The following is a 22,726-nucleotide window of genomic DNA, read 5'->3' as shown; positions in this document are numbered from 1 at the left end:
CACTTAGCATTCCTGGATCACACTTTTTTTTTCACTTAAAAGGTTTATTTTTATTTTTTAAAGAACTGCACAAGTCATTATCAATGAGTATATTTTGATGTAGAAGATGTAACACATTGGCATTTTTAATCCTCTGTTGTTGAGCCCCAAAATCAGGTATAGCTTTCACCAGAGCCCCGTGGGAGTTCCAGGATGCATGGAGCCTGGGGCTGGGGGTCTAAGGAGACCTTCTGACAGAAATATCTCACCCAGAAAAACCCTCCAAATGGGCTTCTGCTGACATTCCCAGTGGGCTTTCCAAGTTTCTTGAACTTTCAGCTAAGCGTGTAACTGGAGGCCTATGGACATGGCACTCTGCGTTATTGATCCTTAATAACACTTGAATGTTGGTTTCCTAACCACAGCCTTGGTTCTCAAAAGAGTGGTCCACGGACCAGGAGCTTTGGCATTCCCTGGACACTTGTAAGAAATGCCTTTCTAGGGGGAGGGTATAACTGAGTGTTAGAGTGCTTCCCATGCACAAGGTCCTATGTTCAATCCCCAGAACCTCTATTTTTAAAAATTAATTACATAAAATTTTTTTAAAAAGTAAAGAAATGCCTTCCTGAGCCAGGATCTGCACCTTCACAAGGTTGCACACTGCAGTGTGAGAGTCCCCTCCAAGGCACCTTCCTTGCATTAATCTCATCACACATGACATCCATATGAGCACAATAATGCTGTCACCTCTTATACAGAGGGGGAAGCAGGCACCAACAAGCAAAATGACCCACCCAGGATCCCAGGATGGTTAAAGTAGAATCGAGACTCACCCAGGCTTCTCAGCAAGCGCTTACTGTGGTTTTACATACATGCTAATTCAATCCTCCCATCCATCTGGAGGTAACCACTATTACCACTCATTATACAGATGAGGAAAGTAAAGCACAAGAAATTAAATTAATTTGTCTAAGGATGTCACACCTTGATCTAGACCCATATGTGTATGAAACTTACCACTTAGGAATCCTAAGTGAGTGGGTGGCCTGCAGGGCAGGGCACAGTGGCACAGTGGACCCCATGTGGGGTCCAAAGTCACAAAACCTGGGTTTGAGTCCTGCTGACACCACTGAAGGCTGAGAGGGCAAATCACCTCACCTCTGAGGCTTTGGTTTTCCCATCTGTGAAATGGAGGGAATAGCAAAAGCTATCTGGCAAGGCTGTGGTGAGGAGTAAATGAGGTAATAAATGCTGGGATGTGTTGTAAACTGTAAAGTGCCATACATATGCTGGTTAGTGGCTTTATTCTCCAGGGACCCTGGCACAATGGTGAAAAAGGATGAAACTTGGAGAATAGGGAAGTTGCAGTAGATGGAACTTTGGGGTTGTCATGGGAACCAAAGCTCTGAGGCTGATCAAGGCAGGAAGTACCATCTGGTTTAAACACCAAAAAGCCTCACACTGGACTTATTTCTGTAAACAGCAGAATTAACATCATCCTGTAGCAGCAACGTCAGCCCAGAGCAATCTGGAGATTGTCCTTCCCCCTGATTTCCCTGGTCAGATCTGGACAAGGTACCTCAGGAACTCCTTATCCATTAGCTGTCACTTCCAGAGAAGTGTGGACAAGTCACTTAGTAAATCTGAGTTTAAGTGGCAAGAAAACATGGCTGAAAGACACCCTCTCACTCCCTCCCAGGCTTTGCTAGCACAGAGGCAAGGCTTGAGGTGTTGTCCAGGGACAACATGGGGGGACCTAGGACCCCAGTCAGAGCTGATGCTGGAAGAGTGTTTAGAGAGCATCTTGTCTTCTTTCCTCCGAATTATAGGTGGTGAAACAGGGCCAGAATGGGATGGTGCCTGCCGGAGGTCACATAGCAAATCAATGACAAAACTGAAACTTGCACCTGAATCCCTCAACTCTAAAGTCACTGTTTTTCCACTTCGCCAATCACATCTTCCTTTGATATTTGTTCCAGCGTTGTAGTGCTGCTCCCTGGAAACATTAGGCTTGGGATTTCTCTGGTTCCCCATGGGCTCTGTGAGACAAGGAGCAGAATGTTTCTTGCATCCTACACCTCCCAGGGATTTGACACAGGAAGCCATCCTTTCTTTGTTGTTTTCTTGGAGAGACAAGATTGCCTGTAAACCACACAAGTCCAAATGAATCGAGATGAAATTTTAAAAACAAGAGGGCTATACCTTTGAGTTTTCAAAATCTGGAGGAATATCCCAGTTTCACTGCATCCCCCAAATCCAGTAGCAGTCTCCTGGGGATGAGGACTTTCAGCGTGGGGACTTCTAGGAATCACCTGAGCAGAGAACACTACTGGGAACACAGGCCTGGGGTGGCTGTTGTCAGCAGGCTTGCCCTCTCTGAGCCTGGTTCTCCCTGTGCACTGTACAGCGGGGGGGGGGGGGGTGTGTGTGTTTTGTTTTGTTTTTTGAGGAGGCGGGGAGGTAATTAGGTTTATTTATTTATTTATTTTTAGAGGATGTACTGGGGATTGAACCCAGGACCTTGTGTATGCTAAGTATGCGCTCTACCACTTGAGCTATACTCTCCCCAAGACAGGTTTGATGTGACCTTCCAGCTCTGACATTCTGTGACTTTATAACCATTTTCTAAGAAAGGAAAGGAGATCCATTGCTCCTAGAGCTCTGTCACTGTGACACCTATTCACCAGCTGACAGGTACTGAGTTGAGAGGCATCAGCATTGACCCTTCAGTGCCTGTTGGCTGGGTCCCGGAATTTCCTGTGAATTAGGTTTAGAGGGAAACACTACCCAGTCTCAAGGGAAGAGGGCATCTGAGACTGCTGCCCCTAGTGAAGGCTCTAGGACCCTTAGCCTAAGCTGGCAGATGACATCCAAGTGTGGCAAAGCCAGAGCACATGCCCATGGTTGTTTACACCCAGCTTACCCCACCACACCCTCAGACACTCAGGCTTCCTTGATCTTGTGTCCCTGCACAGGGTTGTGGGCAGCTTCATCTCCTGGGATTGGTGTAGGGGAAGCCTCACTCCTGCAGCATGCCCCTGGCCATTTCTGAGTCCTGTTATATTTTTGGGAAGCTGCATTTCCTGGGGCTCTCACTTGCCTTCTGCTCCTGGTGGGTAAGCAAGCCCTCCCATTTCTTTTCCACTTAATCGGAGCCAAAGGAACCACTTCATTGCTATCTCAAGGGAGCCCCCAAGCCTCAGCAGCTGGGTTTGGGGATCCCTGGGGCTGCCAGAGTGCCTAAGCTGGTGAGAGGAAAGACCTGGACAGCACCATCTGCAGTTTGATTCCAACCTGGTTCCTAGGGCAGAAAAGTGGGGACTGTGGCTCTGTCACATTTCCCAGGAGTTAAATGTTTCACTCTGAAAGAACTAGAGAAATATCTAAGGGAAGAGCTAAAGACCCCACACCAAATAGCTCCATGTTTCCAATCCACCTAAGGGCAGGGGCAGAGCAGTTCTAGCTGTTTGAGCCTTAGGAATGGGCTTAATCTCTCTGAATATCTCAGTGTTCCCAGCTGTAAAACGGAAATAATAAATTTCCTGTGGTGATTGTGAGAATTAAATAAGAAAAATAACCCTAGTACCTAGCATGAAGTAGGTGCTTAAAACATCTATAAAAGTTGCAAAGCACTTCCATTTCCATTCTCTAATTGGCTGGCGCTTTTTAGGAAAGGGATACATAATAAATCTCATTCTCCAGGTGAAACTGCAGCTCAAAGAAGTGTGGTGACTTGTGAAAAATCACAAATCAACTGCATGTTAGACTGGGGTCTGTCAAACATCTAAATCCAAAGCTCTTTTTGTCTCCTCACAACTATGAAATATATCGCTTTCTGAACCCTTTAAAGAAATTATGGGAATGAAAATGAACTTGGCACATATCTATTTCCTTGAGACATGACACCCGAGGAAAGTGAGAAGGGAGAAATGCTGACTTTCAACTTTTTATTTACTTCCTTTTCTTGCTATTTCCTGAGAGGGACCTGGTTTGGAAACCAGGTTTGTTACATGCGTCTTTCCTTCATATTCTGCTTTGCTGTTTTCTAACTGTGGTGTTGTTTATGAAGACAGTGTCTAGTATGTTCTCTGGAAAGTTAACACCCCAGAAAACAAAGCCTTCTTTAGTGGTGAACACTCAGCCTGGGGAACAGAGAAGAGACTCTCCCTGAGTCAAGAGCTCAAAACTGGGCCATGTAGAAAATGTGCAGGAAAGACCAGGTTTCTCTCTCTCTTTTGCTCTCTCACTCTTTCACTCTTGCTCTCTGCAGGCTTATAGAATTACAGTACAGGAGACCAAGGGGATGTGACCTGCCCCAGGTCAAAGAGCTGGAAAGTGGGGACACACTCCTTAATAAGATAGAAAAAGCACAGAGCCTTAATTTGAAAAGATACATGCACCCCAGTGTTCATAGCAGGATTATTTATAATAGCCAAGATATGGAAGCAGCCTAAGTATCTATCAATAGAAAAATGGATAAAGATGGGAGATACACACACACACACACACACACACACACACACACACACACACACACACACACACACAATGGAATAGTACTCAGCCGTAAAAAAGAATGAACTCTTGCCATTTGCAGCAACATGGCTGAGTACTATTCCAGTGTACGTGTGTGTGTGTGTGTGTGTGTGTGTGTGTGTGTGTGTGTGTGTATCTCCCATCTTTATCCAAGGAAAAAGGAGGGTACTATACCAAGTGTAATGTCAGACAGAGAGAGACAAATACTGTATTATATCACTTGTATGTGAACACTAAAAAGTAAAACAAACTACTGAATATAACAAAAAAGAAAGAGACTTGTAGATGTAGAGAACAAATTAGGGGAGATGGAAGGAGGGAGGGGCAGGGTAGGAGTAGAAGATTAAGAGGTACAAACTACTTTGTATAAAATAGGTAAGCTACAAGGATACACAACACAGGGAATATAGCCAATATTTTATAATAACTGTACATGGAATATAACCTTTAAAATTGTGAATCACCATGTTATACACCTGAAACCTATATAATATTGTACATCACCTATCCCTCAGTTTTAAAAAGGGACATCAAAAATAATAATAGTAGATTTGGCTACATAAAGATTTCTTTAAAAGTGAAGGTCACAAAATTAACAGAAAGGAGAAGATATTTGTAATATCTAAACCTGACAAAGGATTAGTATTTGGCTTATACAAGAAATATTTGTAACCCAAGAAGAATCAGTTTCAGAGAGGGAGACTCTTGAATGGTTGACAAGTGTATGACGAGATGCTCTGCCTCACCAGTGATTGAGACAAATGCAAATTACAACAGCAAGATTCCATTTTATAGCCATCAATTAAAAATGTTAGAAAGTTGGGTAATGCTCAGTGTTGGCAAACTTGTGCACCATGTTAAACTGGCACCACTGTCTGGAGAGCAGTCTGGTAGGTTTTAGGGACGTTGGGAATATGGCTGCTAAGATCATGTTTTCTCATGTCCCTTTGACCTTCTGCCCGTCGTTTAGGGAGTGCGATCCTGTTGGAGTGTCATAGTAGGAGGTGGTAGGGCATCATGTAGAAGGCCCTAGAGGCTCTCAGACCCAGATTAGAATCCCAGCTTTGCCCATGTCTAATTATAAAGTGCTAAGCACAGGGTCAGGCACATGGTAAATGCCTGATATGTTTCTTGTTAAAAATTGCTCACGACCATCATTCCCCCATTTTAAAAAGAGGAAGCTGAAGGCAAGGAGCTTTCCAAGTGCTGACATGTTGGGAGCAGAATGCAGTTTCCTAGTCTACATCTCTCCTTTGTGTCCCCCACCTCCCTTCCCTGCCTTAGGCGTTGTGGTGCTACATGTTAGGGGTGCTGAAGTGAGAAGGATTGAATTTTAGCCCCTATGACTTTCCTTCTGGGTTGTTCCTTGAGGACATCCAAAGTGACACGAAGTCAAAATGACCCCCTTGGAGACTCACAACCAGTATGGGACAATGTCCAGAGAAGAACATGCAAGCCACAGGGAAGCTTGCCAAGAGAGATGGCAAAGAAGACAACATGAGGCATTAGGTACCCACTTTTAACAAAGGAAATGAAAACAATGGGAGATGCTGGAAAATCAACAGTCCACTTAACCTAAAAGCTGTGATGTAGTGGAAAAGGCCAGTTGGCCCCTTAAATCAGAATGATAACCCAAACTTTGTCACTTTCCCTGTGCTACCTTGGACAAACCATTCAACCTCGCTAAGACTCTGGTTTTCTCTTCCATAAAATGGGCATAACAATGCCTCAGAATTATGAGATAATTAAATGAAGTAATTTATGCAAAGGGCATTGCACTCTCAATTATACTGAATAGATATTCAGGGCAGTACGCTGTTGGAGCTGTGTGCCTGTGCCTTCCCCTGCAGAGGGGATCTGTAGCTCCCCTAGATTTCCTAAAAGTTGCCTAACTCCCCCCAAATAAGTTTATTTTTTAGAGACATAAGGGTTTTATTTTGTTTCTGTTATAAGATTAAATCTAATATTTAAAAAAAATCAGACCATAAATAAAAAGAAAATTGAAAAGGAAAGCAATAGTAAACAATAGAAACCAAATGTAGTATTTTTAAAAAATCATTTTGTTGTTTTGTTGTTGTTGGATTTTTTTTTTAATGAACTGAGTCATCTTCTGGCTGAACTTCTCAAAATGAAAATATGAGAGGGAGAAAAATAGAACCCAAAGCAATAACAAAACAGAGAGCAAAGTGATACAAAAAACTTTTTTTTTCTTTAATAAAAGGAATACATGTTCATGGTAAAAAAAAAAAAATTCAAACAGTACAGAAGGATTAAGGTGAGAAATAGGTCCCTTTCACCTCTGCATTACCTCTCATCCCTGGTCCTATTAGCCAGAGGTTGCCACTCTTGACAGTAAGAAACTTTTTGTTTGTTGTTTTCACATTGCAAGTGAAGTATCCATCTTTTGAAGGAGAAGAAGAAATTTAGAAAATTCCCAGAGGCATCCAATTTGCTAAAAGAGCATGAACTTTGTATAAAAGAATTAACTGCTTTCCAAGATCCTGACAAAATAAAGATATCAATCAAACTCCCCAAAGGAAGTCCAGATGGCCATGCAATTGAACTTTATCATGCTTATCGGCCTGGCAGTCTCCATGTCCTTGAAATACCCAGGAAAACCACTCAACAGAAAGCAACATCTGATACATAAAGTGACTTCTTTACCAAACCAACCTAAAACTGGAAAAAATCCTATAAAATTGTTCCCTGGCACAGGATTCCTAATGGACATGGAAGCAAACTTCCTTCCAGACCCATCCTTTAAACGTAGACATGGATCTATCTGAAGTCAGGGGCTCTTAGGGTCACACACTTGTGCAGGGTCATGTAATATCAGAAAAAGGCAGTATCATTAGTCATATAAAGTGGATCATCTCAAAGCATTTGACAACATACTGTGTATTTTCAAATTTTAGAAGCACTTGAAAATAGAACAATTGAACATGCTGGATTTTATTAAAATCACCTATGAAGATTGAGTGGCTGGAATATTAAGAAGTGGGCAAAGAGTAACTAAAATATCACTTCAGTTGGATGCCACTTTTTCTTTGTCCTTTGGGGTTTTTTTTTGGTATATATATATATTTTTTTATTGAAGTATAGTCAGTTTACAATGTTGTGCTGTTCTGGTGTACAGCATAATGCTTCAGTCATACATGAACAAATACATTCATTTTCATATTCTTTTTCACCATAAGTTACTACAAGATATTGAATATAATTCCATGTGCAATACAGTATGAACTTGTTATTTATCTATTTTATTTATGCTAGTTAGTATCTGCAAATCTCAAACTCCCAATTTATCCCTTCCCACCCTTTGCCCCACCCCATAACCATATGTTTGTTTTGTATGTCTGTTAGCCTGTTTCTGTTTTGTAAATAAGTTTGTTTGTCTTTTTTTAGATTCCACATGTAAGTGATATCATATGGTATTTTTATTTCTCATTCTGGTTTCCTTATTTAGAATGACAATCTCCAGGTCCATCCATGTTGCTGCAAATGACATTATTTTATTTTTTATGGCTGAGTAGTATTCCTTTGTATAAATATACCACAACTTCTTTATCCTGTCCTTTATTTTTTTAATATAATATAGAGCCGGGTTGGTGGGGCAAAGGGAATAACAGATTTCATTAGCAAAAAACAAACAAACAAACAAACAAAAAGACTCACTGTTGTTATTCAAAGAGGCTTGAAACAAGATTGGCAGGATAGGATGTATTGCTTCTGATCATAGTGTGTTCCTGAAAACCAGGCCATAAACCAGATCCGTGAAAAGCAAATCATATTTTACCCAATAGGGAGGATGTTGTCATTGAAGTTGCTTTGCTAATCAAGAATTCAGCCCTAAATGAACCCTGTGTGACTTTTCCAACCCCAAGCTATACCAGCCACAGGGAAGCAAGACCTCCAGCCCTCCTCCCAGACCTCCAGCCCTCCTCCCCTTCTTGCAAGAAGCCTCATGAAGAACCATGATGAGAGGGCTTCTCCATGCCATCTCCTCTCCCCACTATAGAAACACATGCAGAAGGTGTCCCGGTAATAGTGAATAATGCACATTTATTCATTCAACAAACATACACGTGTGCTTTGTGCGTGCTTATGGTCTCACATATGGAGAAGGACCCAAGGATATAGACCACTAACTATAGAATGCAGTGTGATGCCAAAGAGTCTTTCTAGAATATGCTGAGATTAAAAAATGAAATATTGTATTTCATCAAATCTATGACACCATTATTTTGTGTATCACCAAGAAAGAAAAAAAATATTGCCAATTATAAAATGCCATCAGTGGCAAGGTGCATCCTGATTCCAGAGATGAGTAAAAATGTGTGTCTTAGAATGGGTGAATGTGGTAATTAACTTTTAAAGAAGTGATAAGTGATATCTCTCAGCATGAGCCAAGCCTTGCTATGGAAGCTGAGAGAAGGTAGCAGTTATTTCTGCTGGAGTGACTGGAGGAGATATCATAGGGAGGTGACATTTGATCTGGGTCTTGAAGGATGTTGCGAATAGGAGACAGTGGGAAGAATATTCCAGGTTGGAGGAATAGGATGAGCAAACATATAGAAACAGAAAAGAGCAGGCATGTTTATGGACCAACTAATATATTTTAAGTGTTAGAAGATAGAAGGTGTGGAGAAGGAGAGCTGGTTACTGAAGGAGGAAACATTGAAACCAGACTGTAAATAGCCTATAATCCCAGTCTTGAGGGTTTGTACCCACAGAGAGCCATAGAATGTTTTGAGCTGAGAGAGACATGATTAGAGCCAAGCTCTGGAAAGGTTAGTCTGACAGGGCAGATGAAGGTTAGGTTGGAGAAGGGTAAGACTAGGGGCAGGGACACAAGTTAGAAAATTGCAACCAGCCAGGTAAGGGGTGGGTAGAGAGAAAACTAAGGGGCTGCACACAGATACATGAGAGGAAGTCAGATTATAAAAGGCTGAGGCAACCGTACGGCCATGAGAATAAAAGGTCTACAACCACACCCAGCAGTGTGGGTGAATCTCACAAACATAACTCCGAGTGAAAGAAGCCAGAGACAAAGGAGGACAGGTGGTGATTCCATTTATATCAAGACCAAGAAAAGGCAAAAACCAATCAATATTGTTAGCGGTCAGGATGGTGGTTATTCCGAGGGAGGTTAGTGACTGGCAGGAGACATGATGGGATTTTCTGGGTGCTAGTAAGATACTGGCTCTTGGTGCTGTCTTTATGGGTGTGTTCACTTTATGAAAATTAATTGAGCTGTGCACTTAAGATTCATGCATTTTTCTGTATGTATGTTATGGTTCAATACAGTTAACCCCCCCCCACCATAAATTGGGGCCATAGAGAAAAACATGGAAGTAGGGGTCCAGAATGGAGGAACCTGCTGGAGCATGCAGGCACTCAATCCCAGAATGAGCTGAGGCTTTGGAATAATGTCGCAGACCACCCTAGGAGCTTTGTAGGGTGAACTTGGAGCAAGCATGGGTGGAGGATAAAGAGAACGCAAAACTTTCTCACCTCCAGGCTTGTGACAGAGAGACAATAGACTTTTGGTGGAGAATGAGCAGCAAACAGAAATAGCAGAGCGAGCATAGGTAAGAGGAAAATGATGGATGAGGTGAATCAGAGAGGGCACCTAGGTTCTTTCAATAAGCCCACGTCTCCAGGTCCAGATGAAACAGTGGGTGGGATACAGAGAGAGCATCTAAGGATCTCTGGGGGATGAAAGAAAGGAAGGCTTACATGGTGGGGGATGCAGCAGAGTTTCGATATTCTGAGAGACTAAAAAGGTGACCTCATCATAAGGGGTTTTGAGCGTTGACCCTTGGCAGAATTTGAGAAGGACTGATTATGCAAATAATCTGTGATCACATAGAGAAGAGGAAGTGATCTCTAAGAATGGATGTGGGTTCACCAAAAACCAGCCCAGCCATAATCACCTGTATTTGTAGAGTTACTAATCTAACAGGCCAGAGAAATAAGAAGACAGTATGCATCAGGGTTTCAGAAAAAACTTTAGCAGTGTTCTCACGACATTTTGAAGTGTGCGATGGAGAAACATGGACTGCAGAATTTGGAAGCTGGGGGATTTTCAGTGGGTTTGGTCACAGGGCCAGACAGGGAAGATGATCCCCAGTGTGGGCAGTCACAAAGCTCTGTCTTCGTTATTCTCCTATTTAATGTTTCGACCCATGCTTCAGGTTAAGGAAGAAAATCAGATTGTCCAATAAAAATGGCATTAACTGAGAGAGGTGGTGAATATGAAGAGGAACAGTTCCAAGATGCAGGATGCCCTCAATAGGCTGGAACATTGGGACATAATTATGAACGGAATGTTTTAAGCCTGTACGTAGGTCCCTGAATTAAACTGCTAATAAACAGATCAGAGAGATCTGGCTTGCTGTTCATTTGAAACAGCACGGCAAGTCTATAGAAATCAAACCTAGGGCTCTTGGAGAACCACAAGCTTCCTATGATCCAAAGGAGTGATGTGGCTGTTAGCAAAGTTCAGGTAACTCTGGACTGTGAGGACACCAGGGACAGCAGTCTAGAGTGTTGAGCACAAAGAGATGGCCCTGCTATTCTATATCCTTCTCAGCCCATGAGGAGGGTTGGTCGTCAGTTCTGGGTATCACCTTTGAAGAGAGCTGTGGATAGACTCTAGACTGGTGGCCAGGGAACATTGCAGAATCTGGGTACACATCTCCTGAGGAAGAGAAGGCTTGATTTGGATTGGAGTAATGAGGTACCCGTGAGCTGTCGTTTGTCAGGGGCCACCATAGGTGAGGGGGAGCACCATAGACTCCAGCAACAAACTGAGTTCCACAGTGGATGCTGTCAAAAGGCTTAGGTGGAGCCTAAGAAACAGCATGCAAATACCCCATTAATCAAATAATGGAGTGGGAACCTCAGGAGGCACTGATCTTGCCATCTCCAGCAGTATGATTTTCATTATTATTATTAGTTGCTTTCCTAATAAGTGCCTAGTACTGTGCATCATCTTACTTAATAAGAGAGTTCATTATATGTGAAATTCTTTGAAGAGTCCCTGGCACATGTGAGTGCTCAATACATACTAGCTTTTGTTATTATTTAATCCTCACAATAATCTTGTTGTTGTGAAAGAGCAATTATTTATTGCCACTTCACAGATGAGGAAACTGAAACTCAGGAGGGTAAGTGACTTTCCTAAAATGGTACCACTAATAATTGATAAGCCAGAATTTGAACCCAGGACCACCTGACTCCAAAACTCACCATTGTCCTTAAGGTTTGGTGAGTGTTTGGACCAGACACTTGATAGGACACTTTCTCTTCTAAGGCTCTGTTCCTAAACTGTGCCTCTTGTCTGTCTATAATCCCCTTTGTAAAGGATCTTACTGTTTTTGAAACCTCTAAATGGGAGGTGGTATCCTTCTGGAGACCACTCAGTTATGAGCTAAATTTCCTGCCTATGCACGCTTAAGACCTGTCCAGCCGACATGGAGCAAGATGACTCCCCTATCCTTCTGCTGTTCTCAAACCAAACGAGAAGCATGGGTGGAATGAGAGGCTCCAGGTTCTGCTGGTGCACCCCAGACTTGGCACGACTCCTGAAGGATTTAGTCACAGACTGTCTCCTGGCCAGATGCTGTCCCCTGGTAACCCCAAAGGAGAGCCAGCTTCATCTCTACTTTGGTGGGGGACCTTGGCCAAGTCATCTTACCTCTTTCTTGTTTTGACCCTCAGCAGCATTCTTTACTTCTTTAAGACTATTTCCTCCTCAGGCAAATAAGGGCATCTTCAAGGAGAGGCATGTGGAATAGAGGTGATGGCAGGAGTTTGGGGTCAGACAGATTGAGTTTGGGCCCCATTGCTGCCTCTGCTGGGTATCATTAGACATGCGATTTAATCCATCCTGGACCTCAGTCTCATAATTTGCAAAACTGGGATCCTAACACCTATTTTTCAGGCAGTCATGAAGATTAAGATGATGCATACCAAGGTGTCTGGCACAGAGTAGGTAGGTGTTTAATAAATGGTAGCTATTATTATTACTCCAGCTGTGTCACCAGACCACATTTGATTCTTGAAACCCAATTTTACGGTTTAAAAAACATGCCTTGTGAAAAAAGAAAAGCAACTTAGATTCATGCAGCTAATCTTTTTTGGAGCCATCATTCATAACTTATCCATTAAAAAATGGAAATGAAAACAAACAATGTACTTAAAAAAACAGCTACTTGGTTGAAAGAAACATTTCAGTGCACACATGAATAAGAAATATACGGGAGATGTTTGTAAAGATGGCTTATAATTTTTTTAAAAGAAAAACATAAAAGAAGACCTCCCTGTTGTTGAGAGTTAGAATAGAGATAGGTGTGGATGACAGGTCAGACTGGGAACAGGGTCTTGGAAACTGGACTCAGTTCCTAGGAGGAGGCAGCTGGGGGAGGGCAGATCTGAGCAGCTGGCACCAGAGTGGCAAAGGGTGTCCAGCCCAATGTGGAAGGAGAACAGGCAGCAGGGTGAGGCCTGATTAGCCTCCCATTGTCATGATCCTGCTTAAAGGGATGGAGTGTCCTGCTGACGGGCAACCAATGGACCGTGCATGGTCCCCCAGAGTCCCCAGAAGGGGAACAGGTATCATCTTTCAACACAGCCCAAACTCTAAACTAGGGTTTGGACACTAGCTTCTGGTTCTTGTGTGTAGGGAGAAAGGACTGCTAAGGAGGCAGAGTTTGGGAAGGAAGGTGAGGATTTAAGCCATACAGACCTGGACTGACATTCATGTTTTATCACTTTCTAGGGGTGTGACCCTGAGCACATTGCTTTCTAAAGTCTCTACTACGTTTCTTGCAAGTTGTTTACCATAGTCCTGAGATTTGGCATCTGCCAGTGCATTTTATTCCCATTAATAATAAAAAGAATGAGTATTAACCCAGCCACTTCTCACCACTTCCTCTGCTTGTAGCCTGGTTCTTGCTACCATAAGTGGCTGATTGTCTAACCAGTCTCTCTGCTTCCTCCCTTCCTCCTACCAACGACTTTTCACTTGGCAGCCAGAGAGATCCTGTTAAAATAGATCAGATCATGTCACTGCTGCACTCAATACCCTGTAGTTATTCCCTACTCTGTCATGTGCAAGCCAGAGTCCTGTCAGTGCCCAGGTTCTACCTGGTCCTGCCTGCCTTTGACCTTGGGTACTACTGCTTTCCCCTGTTCATTCGATTCCAGCCACACTGACTTCCTGATGGTTCCTTGAACATGCCAGGCACACTTCTGTCTCGCAGCCTCTGCCCTTGCAGTTCCTCCACCTGGAACACTATTTGCGTCTCTTGCTTACTTACCTCCTTTAGCTCTTTACTGAAAAGTCGTCTCAGTGTGTCCTTCTGTGACCTCCCAATTTCAAATTGTAGCCGTGCCCTATCAGTCTCAATCCTCTTTCCTGCTGTATTGTTATCCATAGCACTTTTCATGAACTGACATACTAAAATATCTTCCTCTTTCTGTTTATTGTCTCTCTTTCTCCATTAGAATGTCAGTTTTATGAGGGCAGGGATTTTAGTTTGACTTGTTCATTTCTGTATCCTCAGCTCCTAGGATGCTGCTCAGCACACAGTAGACGATGCAAAACATTGATTGAAGGAGTGAATTATTATCAAGTAAGAGGCTAAATTCCAGCTTTAGAAGAACATGGACCCAAGGCTGGTGACCGAGGCAGGAACTCAGACCTGAGGAAGCACGCTGGGGATCCAGTCACCCAAACTGGAATTCAGGCCAAGTTAGAATCTGGGAACCAGAGGAATGCTCAGACACTAGAAATGGGGCATGAGATCACAGCTTGGCCTGGAGCCAGGCTGATGGAGAGTGAGATTGGTGCTCCTCAGGTCAGGACTAGTCCCAGGCCACGTGTCTATGGGCCAGGTCACTCCATAAGTGAAGACAGAGAGGCTTACAAGTAGTTGCCAGGCAGGGCCTTCAACCACTTAGTAAATATCAAGCAAAGTTATGCCAGCTTTCAACTTATTCCCAGATGTAAGTGTCAGTGGATACTCCATATTGGCACGGCATACAAGGAAAACACAAATGACTAAGGGAAAAAAGGGGAAAAAAGAGTGAAAATTTTCATTCAGAAACCTGAGCTGAGAAGTTGAGGAATGGCAGATGCTGGAAACCTATGACTAGGGGATATCTGTGATGTCAAGATACCAGTTAAGAGAGCATCTGGGGATTAAACTGTCCTCTGGACCTTTTTTTTTTTTTGGTGGACATGCTCAAGTGAGCTCTGCCCATACAAACCCTCCAGCTTAGACAGGAGCAAATGCTAAGTGGAGCCTGAGAGATGGTGTCTGCAGAAGCCTAGAAAGAGTTGGACAGAGAGAATTTGGCCTGGTTTCCCCAGAGCTGTCCAGGGTGCTCTCCAGGAGTTGGTACCAGCCTCTCCTCTCCATCTTCGTGCTTCCTGATAATAACCAACCTGGCCTATGATTCAGGGCTGCCTCTGAGTCACCCCAGAAGAGCAAGTCTGTGGGTGACATGTGGTCCAACTCCTTCACCACATGCCCAAGGGAACCAAGGTTCAGAACAATCCGAAGTCAGGGCAGTCCCCCTCCCATAGGAGAACCTTTTCTCCATCCTGACTTCCACTGCACTGTGTATAGAGCTCTTAATGGCTCTGGGTTCCAGTCCTCCCTTAATAGTTCTATGTACTTTGACAAGTTATAGACCCTCTCTGAGCCTCAGAGTATTCATCTGTAAAGTGAGAAAGGTAAACACAGTATTTAGTTCCTAGGGCTGTTGTGAGGATTCCACAATAAGGCATGTAAGCAAGTGTTCAGTGAAGGTTAAACTCTCAACCTTGTTACAAGGTCGTCCATATTGCCCACAATGGTTGTTTCAGGCTCAAGGAGGTTTTCAGATTTGATGTCCTATAGTGTCCTCCTCATTAATCACCTCTTAGGATTTTATATTTTAACGACCACGATTCCTATTCTTCAAGCTTGGAGAGGTACATGGGGCCCCAGGCTCTAGGTCAGATTACAGGACTGCTTTGCTTAATTAAGGTTAGCCAGTGCAGCCAGAGAGCCAGTGCAACCCGGCAGAGAGAAGGCCAAGCCAAGAGGAGCATGGATCTGCTCTGGCCTAAGGACAGTGCTCCGACCCAGAGAAGGGGGAGCCCGGGGAAGAATTCTAGGGCGGAGCCCTCTTTGGGAATGGGGCCAAGGGGCGGCCAAATGCCTGGAGGGGGCGGTAGCACACGCAAGGTGAAGACCCTAATCTCTTGGGGTTGGCAAAGGGCGGCTCAGTCTGGTGGGAAGGGAGGGGGACTTAACAGGAAAGACTCTAAGGGCCGGACACCTTAGCACCAAGGGGCGTTCAAGCGCCTGCGGCATCTTCGGCCGCCCCTTCGGGCTCACAGCGCACCCCCGTCACCCCGGCACCCGCGCAGGCCAGGAAAGCGTGGGCTGCAGGTGCCTCTAGGACGCCTCGGTGGCGCGCTCACAGTCCAGACCTTCCCAGCCAGACCTCTGAGAAGCAGTCCCAAATCACAGTGCAGGTGCTACAGGAGGAGCTCGGCGAAGCGGCGGCGGCCACTACCTGTGCCAGCACACCGCCCTCATTTCCCCAGCTCCTGTCCCAGGGCGCTCTGGTCCCCGGAGGTCGCGGGCAGCGGGCAGCCGGCGCTGCGGAGCGCCGGGGGCGCATGTGTGCGTGTGCTGGGAAGGCAGCCCTCCCCGCGGCCGCCGCAGCGCCAGCGCCTCCCCTCCCCCGGCGCGCACGGCCCGTCCCTGTCCCCGGAGGCGGCCCAAGCCGCCGCCGAGCAGACTCGCCTTCGCCTCCCGCGTTTCCTGCCGCCCGCCCTCCCCCAGCCGGGCTCCAGGGGCTGCCGCCGAGCGGTTCTCGGCGGGAGAGCGGCTCAGCGCGCACGGGGGCGGGCGGAGGCGGCCCGGTTCGGGGCGGCCGCGCCGGAGAGAGGCGCGCGCGGAGACGCCGGCCCCCCTCTCCGCATTTGCTCGCTGGCTCCCCGCCTCCCGCACCCCGCTCGCTCCCACCCCTTCCCGGCGTGATTGATCCGTCACGGGCGCCGCCGCCGCTGCCGCCGCCGCGGCCGTTCTGAGCCGAGCCGGAGCCCGAGCCCGAGCCGGAGCCGGGGACAGGGGACGGCGCCATTGCGCGGGCGCCGCGGGGAGAGCTTGGCGCGGGGCGGCGGGCCGGGCCAGGCCATGCGGGCCGAGTGAGCCGGCGCCCGCAGCCCGCGGCGCGGCATGGCTTCCCCGCCGAGCTCTGGGCAGCCCGGGCCGCCGCCACCGCCGCCACCGCCACCCGCGCGCCTTTTGCTTCTGCTGCTGCTGCCGCTACTGCTGCCGCTCGCGCCCGGGGCCTGGGGCTGGGCGCGGGGCGTCCCCCGGCCGCCGCCCAGTAGCCCGCCGCTCTCCATCATGGGCCTCATGCCGCTAACCAAGGAGGTGGCCAAGGGCAGCATCGGGCGCGGCGTGCTCCCCGCCGTGGAACTGGCCATCGAGCAGATCCGTAATGAGTCGCTTCTGCGCCCCTACTTCCTCGACCTGCGGCTCTACGACACCGAGGTGAGTGTCCGGCCGCCCGCGCCGTCGGGGCTGTGGGGGCGATGGGGGAGGGCGTGTTGGAGAGAGGCAAGCTTCAGTCCTTGGGCAGAGCCCTGATTGACCCGCCCATGCCTACCGAGGGCACCGCGGGCTGGGGCTCAGTGCTCACCCCCTGGGTCCCGCCGGGTTTGGCTGACACAGCTGGTACCAAGATTTGCTGAGCATCTTCCTCCTCTGGGATTTTGTTTGTGTGTATGCTTGTGGGATGTGGAATAGAAGGCTAAGGTCCCTTTTAACCAGAGAAAGAGTGGAGATGGTGGGGACTGGACCCCCTCAAAAGGCCTTCAGCGGTCACCCCTGCCAGGTCCCGCTGGTGGGGCTGTAGAGTGGGAGGAACAGGCGCACTGATTATAAACGGGGCCACCCGAGGATAGAGAGGCCACGGGCCTGCTTGCGGGCCCCAGAAAAGCCTAGCTGTGCTTTGAGGTCCGGAGGGCTCGGGGAGCACAGGGGCCAGAGCGCGCAGCAGGGATGGGCGCCTGATGCGCGCTAAGCAGCTCGGAGCCCGCACGGCGCGGGCCGGTGTGGGGCCGCCGACTCTCTAGCGCTGCTGCCTGCGTGTGCCCGGCGGTTCCTGTGGCCCGAGCGGTTTTCTGAGGGTTAGTTGCTCAGAGAGGTGTCTCCCCGTACATGCCGGGGTGCCCGGCCGCGCCGCTGCTGGTGGCCAGGCAGTTGCGGGCGCAGTTTCCCCGGGCGCAGACTTGAAGCACGGACTTAGAGCGCAGAAGCCGGCTTGCCCTCCCTGCCTCCTTCTCTGAGGGGAGCAGAAGAGCCAAGAGCTTTCCATCCCAAACTCCCTCCTCACACCCTCAACTTGGGTTCCGGCTGAAGCCCTAGCGCAGATCGTCACCGTCCGCCTGAGGGCTGGGGTGCGCCGTGGGGCCTTGGAGGAGCGATCGGCCGCCGCGCAAGGTCGGGTTTGCGAGTTTTTCTGGACTCAGGGAGCCCCTACGCTCCGGCCGCAGCGTTTAAGATGCGGCCTGAAGGGGGCAGTGATTTCCTGTGCAGTACGCTCGATTGGCGCCTCTTCCACCGCGCCAAGCCCCGACAAGGCGCTGCGCTTGACCCGGCTTCCAGGGGCTCCCCGGGCGCTTCTGCTTGAGCCCCGGTGCAAACCCCTTTCGGAGAGGACGGTCGCTCTGCCGCGCTAATCCTGCAGCCTAGGATCGGCTTCCTTCTCTGTTTGACCCCCCCCCCCTTTTTCTCTTTTTGGTCCCGGGAGAAAGCGCAGAAATCTGGATTGCATTTTATTCCCCGCCTCCCCCTTTCACTGATGAACCAGCCTGCTCTGCGCTGTAAATAAAAGGTGAAGGAACGGGTGGCAGTTGGTGGCGGTGCGCGCAGGCTGCTGCAAGCGGAGAGGCTTCCTCTGCCCCAGGAGGATGTGAGCTGGGGAGCTATGCAGAGTCAACCCATGCGGAATCATTTCTGAATGACATTCCTATCTTTCCCAGAACATTTCAAGTTCTCCGGGGTACTTGTCGGCACGCATAAACGGAGAGGGCAATGCAGTTATACTGAGCCACGTCTTCTCGTACTGTTTCTGTTGCTCCACATATATATTTTTGGAAAGGACATGGGAGAGCCAGTTCTTTGGATACAAAACCATTTATGGACAGGGTAGCCCTGCTTGCATCATCACCAAATATTGTCAGATGCATAAGGTTTTCACTGTCAGCTTATTCCCTTCAGAAAGCTTTCCTGAGAGAGATTTCACATTAGCTTGTTTGTGGCATCAAAGGGAACGGTGCTCAATTTCAGCGTGTGGGTTGATGCTGCTTTATTTTATTTTTCAAGTGTATCTTGATGACTTTCTGAGTGAGAGGGGGCCCAAAGTCAAGAGGAGGAGGCAGTCAGAAGGCACTTCAGCTCATGAGGAAGGAGGGCAGAGGGTAATCTCAGCCTCATGAAAACAGGGAAGCATATCTAGCCATTTGAAGGGTCACAGAGCATGGGCTTTGGGGTGAGTCTGACCTGAGTTCTAGTCAGAAACCTGTTGTCTCCCCCCTGGGTGACCTTGAGCAAGGTATTTAATCTCACTAAGCCTAGATTTCCACTTCTGAAGAAATAGGACCATGATATGCTGCAGGACGGTATTGTGACGCTTAAGGGAGATAACAGGCCGGAGTGGAAACTGCCTTGAGCTGTTAGGTGCAGCAGCCAGTGCTCTGTCTGGCATGCTGTAAGCACTAAATAAATGTTTCCTGCCTTCCTCCCTTCATTCTCCTCTGGCGTGGATTCACAAGTAAGACATTGTGACTTTAGATATGATAAAATGGTCACAACTAAAATAATAATCCTGCTTACTTGTTTTTCTCACTTTTGAAATCTCATGAAGAGTCAGTGAAGTTATCACCAGAAAAAAAGAATCCTGATATTCAATCAAATAAACATGTTATCTTCTGCCATGAGGTGTCATGGTTGGGAGAATACCTGGGTGATATAATAATTTTTTCAAGTGACTCATCTTTAGAGTAGAGGTCCTTTCTCTCCAAGCCAAAGTAAAGGAAGGATCAGTCTGGGTAATTGCAGCAAAATCCACAGTGATCTGAAGCATGTTTGGGGCCTGTGTTAGAGTGTCTGTGCTGTTTTATTCAGGTAGGATGTCTTTATGAATTGTGTGTCCTCCCTAGTCACTTGCTGGCTGCATCACTTGTCTGTAGACCTGAACACAGGATGCACATGGTGAACGCATTTTGGCTGCCTTTGCTAACATTTGCTGTCAGTCAATGGCCAGAGACTGTGGGCAGCCAAGATGGACCTGTGTCCACACAGCCTTCAAAGAGGTGGAGATTTATGGGTTAATCTGATCATTGGGACCAACCTGTCTCTATCAAGGTGCCTCCCGAACACACTTATCCAGGTTGCCTTTCTTCTGTAATTACAATAGGGACAGAACATTCAAAGCCCCACTCAGTCCCATGTGTTTGTAAAAATTAAACATTCCATCAGAGCATCTGCTAAGCAAGACCTCTCTTCTCTGAATCACTTAAGCTAATACTTCTTTATGTAGTCCAGGGAAGGTTTGAGTATATAAAAACATAAACAAGACAACTGAAAATAGAGATAAAAGGAAGCATCAGAAACTGCATAGAAGTATTGAAGTTACTGAACCCAGAACCTGGGCTAAGATGATTATTGCATTTTTGTGTATTAAATTTTAGCTCTGAGCTTCCTGGCAGTTAAGGTTAAAAGGTAAACATGGTGGATTACATTACTTACATGTTTGATTGAAAGACTCTGAGGGACAGTGTCTTTTTTAAAGAAAGTTTTCAGGTACGGAAGTGTTCTTTACGTGGCTGTTTCTCATTCTTTGGTAGCCACATTCATAAAATTAAACAATAACCAAGGAATGGATTAGAAAATAATGTTGGCTCTTCTGATTTGATTAAGGTAATGTTCATTTTAGAAAAACTGAAAATTATGGAGAAGTACAAAAACATTGCCTGTAATCCTAATAGTCCTTGAGTGGTTTTCCTAAATATCTGTTCTCTCATTCGTTGTGCTTTAGAGCAGACCCAAACAACTGTTGGATGGAAGCCAGGTTTTTCAAGGAGGTCTGAGTACAACCTCGCAGGCATTAATTGAGCACCTACTGTAATTGCTGTTGCTGCAGAAAGAAGAAAACCTAGCCTTGGGTCCAGGAGAGGAGCTGGTGCAAAGGAGAGAACAGAGCAAGCACATGTTTGTCATTTTTCAGTGCAAGATAGAAAGTGATCTATCTTGATGGTTGTACAATTCTGTAACTATACTAAAAACCATTGAACTGTAGACTTTAAAAGAATGCATGTTATGGTATGTGAATTATATCTGAATACAGCTGTTCTCAGAAATAAAGAGGTAGAAAATGAGCTCTTTTAGGATCAAGCTCACATCTTCTTTGTGATTATATCCCACTACCTGGCATGGTACCTGACCCTTAGTAGGTGTATCGCTTAGGAACCTTGTTGAAAGTAACTGAAACCCAGGTTTGGTTGATGGAGTGGGCTGTATTCAGGCAAGGCTGAATCCAGAGACTCAAATGACACTTGAAAAATGTCATCCTCTCTGTCTCTTGGCTCTGATTTCCTCTGTGTTTGGCTTTACCCTCAGGCAGGGTCTCCTAATTTGGCTGTACAGATGGCCCCTAGCAGCTGCAAGTTTATACACTCCCAAGTTTAGAAACTCCAGTAAGAAGAGTGTTTCTTTCTTGACTGTTTTGGCAAAAATCCCAAGCTTAGCTCTCATTGGCTTGAGTTGGCTCATATGTCCATCCCTGGACCAATAACATGATACTGATGGGCCTGGGACATCTTCCAGCCTTTCATGGAGGAGGATAGAGGTCAGCCCCATCCAACACATGAATACAGAGTGAAGAGGTGATTCCTCGAAGTACATCAGAGGCTATTAAAGGGGGGTGGATGCCAGGTGGGTCTGATCACAGATATCCACTTGGGAAGTGCTATATTCAAGAAAGAAACAATAAATGCCAGGGGTATTAAGAGAAAGGGAAGGAGGTAGGGTATAGCTTAATGGTAGAGTGCATGCCTAGCATGAACAAGGTCCCAGGTTCGATCCCCAGTAGCTTTACCAAAAGTAACAAATAGATAAACCTAATCACCTCCCTCCACCAAAAAAAACAAACGAAAGAGAGAGAAAGGGAAGACCATATCTAGGTCAAGAGGGGCCTCCTGGAGGAGAGGATGTCAGGATGAGTCTGGAAGGGTGAACATAATGTTGACACAGGGAGGTGCAGGCTCTGGGAGATGGAGGTTGGATCCCAGGAAAGATCCCCAAGATCAAAGGATGGAGGCCACAACATGTGAGGTGTGTCTGGGGAGCACAGACTTATGTTTCCACTGGAGTGCAGGGCTTGTAGAAGGAAAGGCAGCCTGGTGGTGGGTGTGGAAGGCCCTGAATGCCATGTTTTCAAACATGGATGTGATTAGGGCTGGTAGGAGTGTAGAGGCTGGGGATGTTAGACAGGTAAGGGTGGAGACAGAGAAGCCAGGAAGCTGTTGTAGCAGTTGAAGGGGCAGTTGAGGCCTGAACAGAGATGGAGAGGCAGTGTGAAAGGATGGGGGAGCTCTGAGGCAAGGCAGTAACTGGGTGGGAGGGTCAGCAGAGAGGGAGTCATGGTGATGGGGGTATCTGGTGGGCAAGACAGTAACTGGAGTCAGTTGCACTGCAAGGGAACAAGGAGAGAGAATCCCTGCAGGATGAGGCTGGGCACAAAACCAGATCAGTTCCCCTAGCTCCAGAGCACCTGTTGGATGAGCTTCTCAACATGTCAGGGACCTGGGTTTGTATCCCCACTGGCTACCACATACCTGCCTGGTGACCTTGGGCAAGCCAGTTTGCCCCTTTTCTTCATCTGTAAAATGGGAGTAACATACTAACTGCCTGATAGAGTGTGGGGAACAAATGAGACCATCCCCGATAAAGTAATTCAATGCTTGGTACACCGTAAGTGCTCAGTAAACATTCACTGCTATTTTGTCACCATTCTCATTATTCCTGTACCATGTGGGGGTGATTATGCTGACCTCACAGGGCTGTACTAGGAATAAATATAATGGATGTGGAACCTCAAAACATGATGTAAACGTAAAGCCGTGTTGCCTGTA

At 46.7% G+C, this 22,726-nt stretch overlaps 1 protein-coding gene across 2 annotated transcripts in view; it reads left to right on the top strand.

The window, feature by feature from the left end:
- GABBR2 (gamma-aminobutyric acid type B receptor subunit 2) overlaps window positions 1-22,726 on the top strand; it is a 352,698-nt gene that overhangs the window by 1,060 nt on the left and 328,912 nt on the right. Inside the window, exon 1 of one of the 2 annotated variants that reach the window (XM_006185246.3) lies at window positions 16,328-17,081. The exons of the other annotated variant lie outside the window; for it this stretch is intronic. Coding sequence (XP_006185308.2) covers window positions 16,761-17,081 — 321 coding nt within the window. The 5' untranslated portion in view covers window positions 16,328-16,760. Of the gene's footprint in view, window positions 1-16,327; window positions 17,082-22,726 lie in introns of those variants that run through there. 2 annotated transcript variants of the gene reach the window in all.

The sequence above is a fragment of the Camelus ferus genome, chromosome 4 (assembly GCF_009834535.1).
Source record: "Camelus ferus isolate YT-003-E chromosome 4, BCGSAC_Cfer_1.0, whole genome shotgun sequence".
NCBI lineage: Eukaryota > Metazoa > Chordata > Mammalia > Artiodactyla > Camelidae > Camelus > Camelus ferus.
The sequence above is the reverse complement of the archived record's forward strand: the minus strand, read 5'-3'. Positions and strand labels throughout refer to the sequence as shown.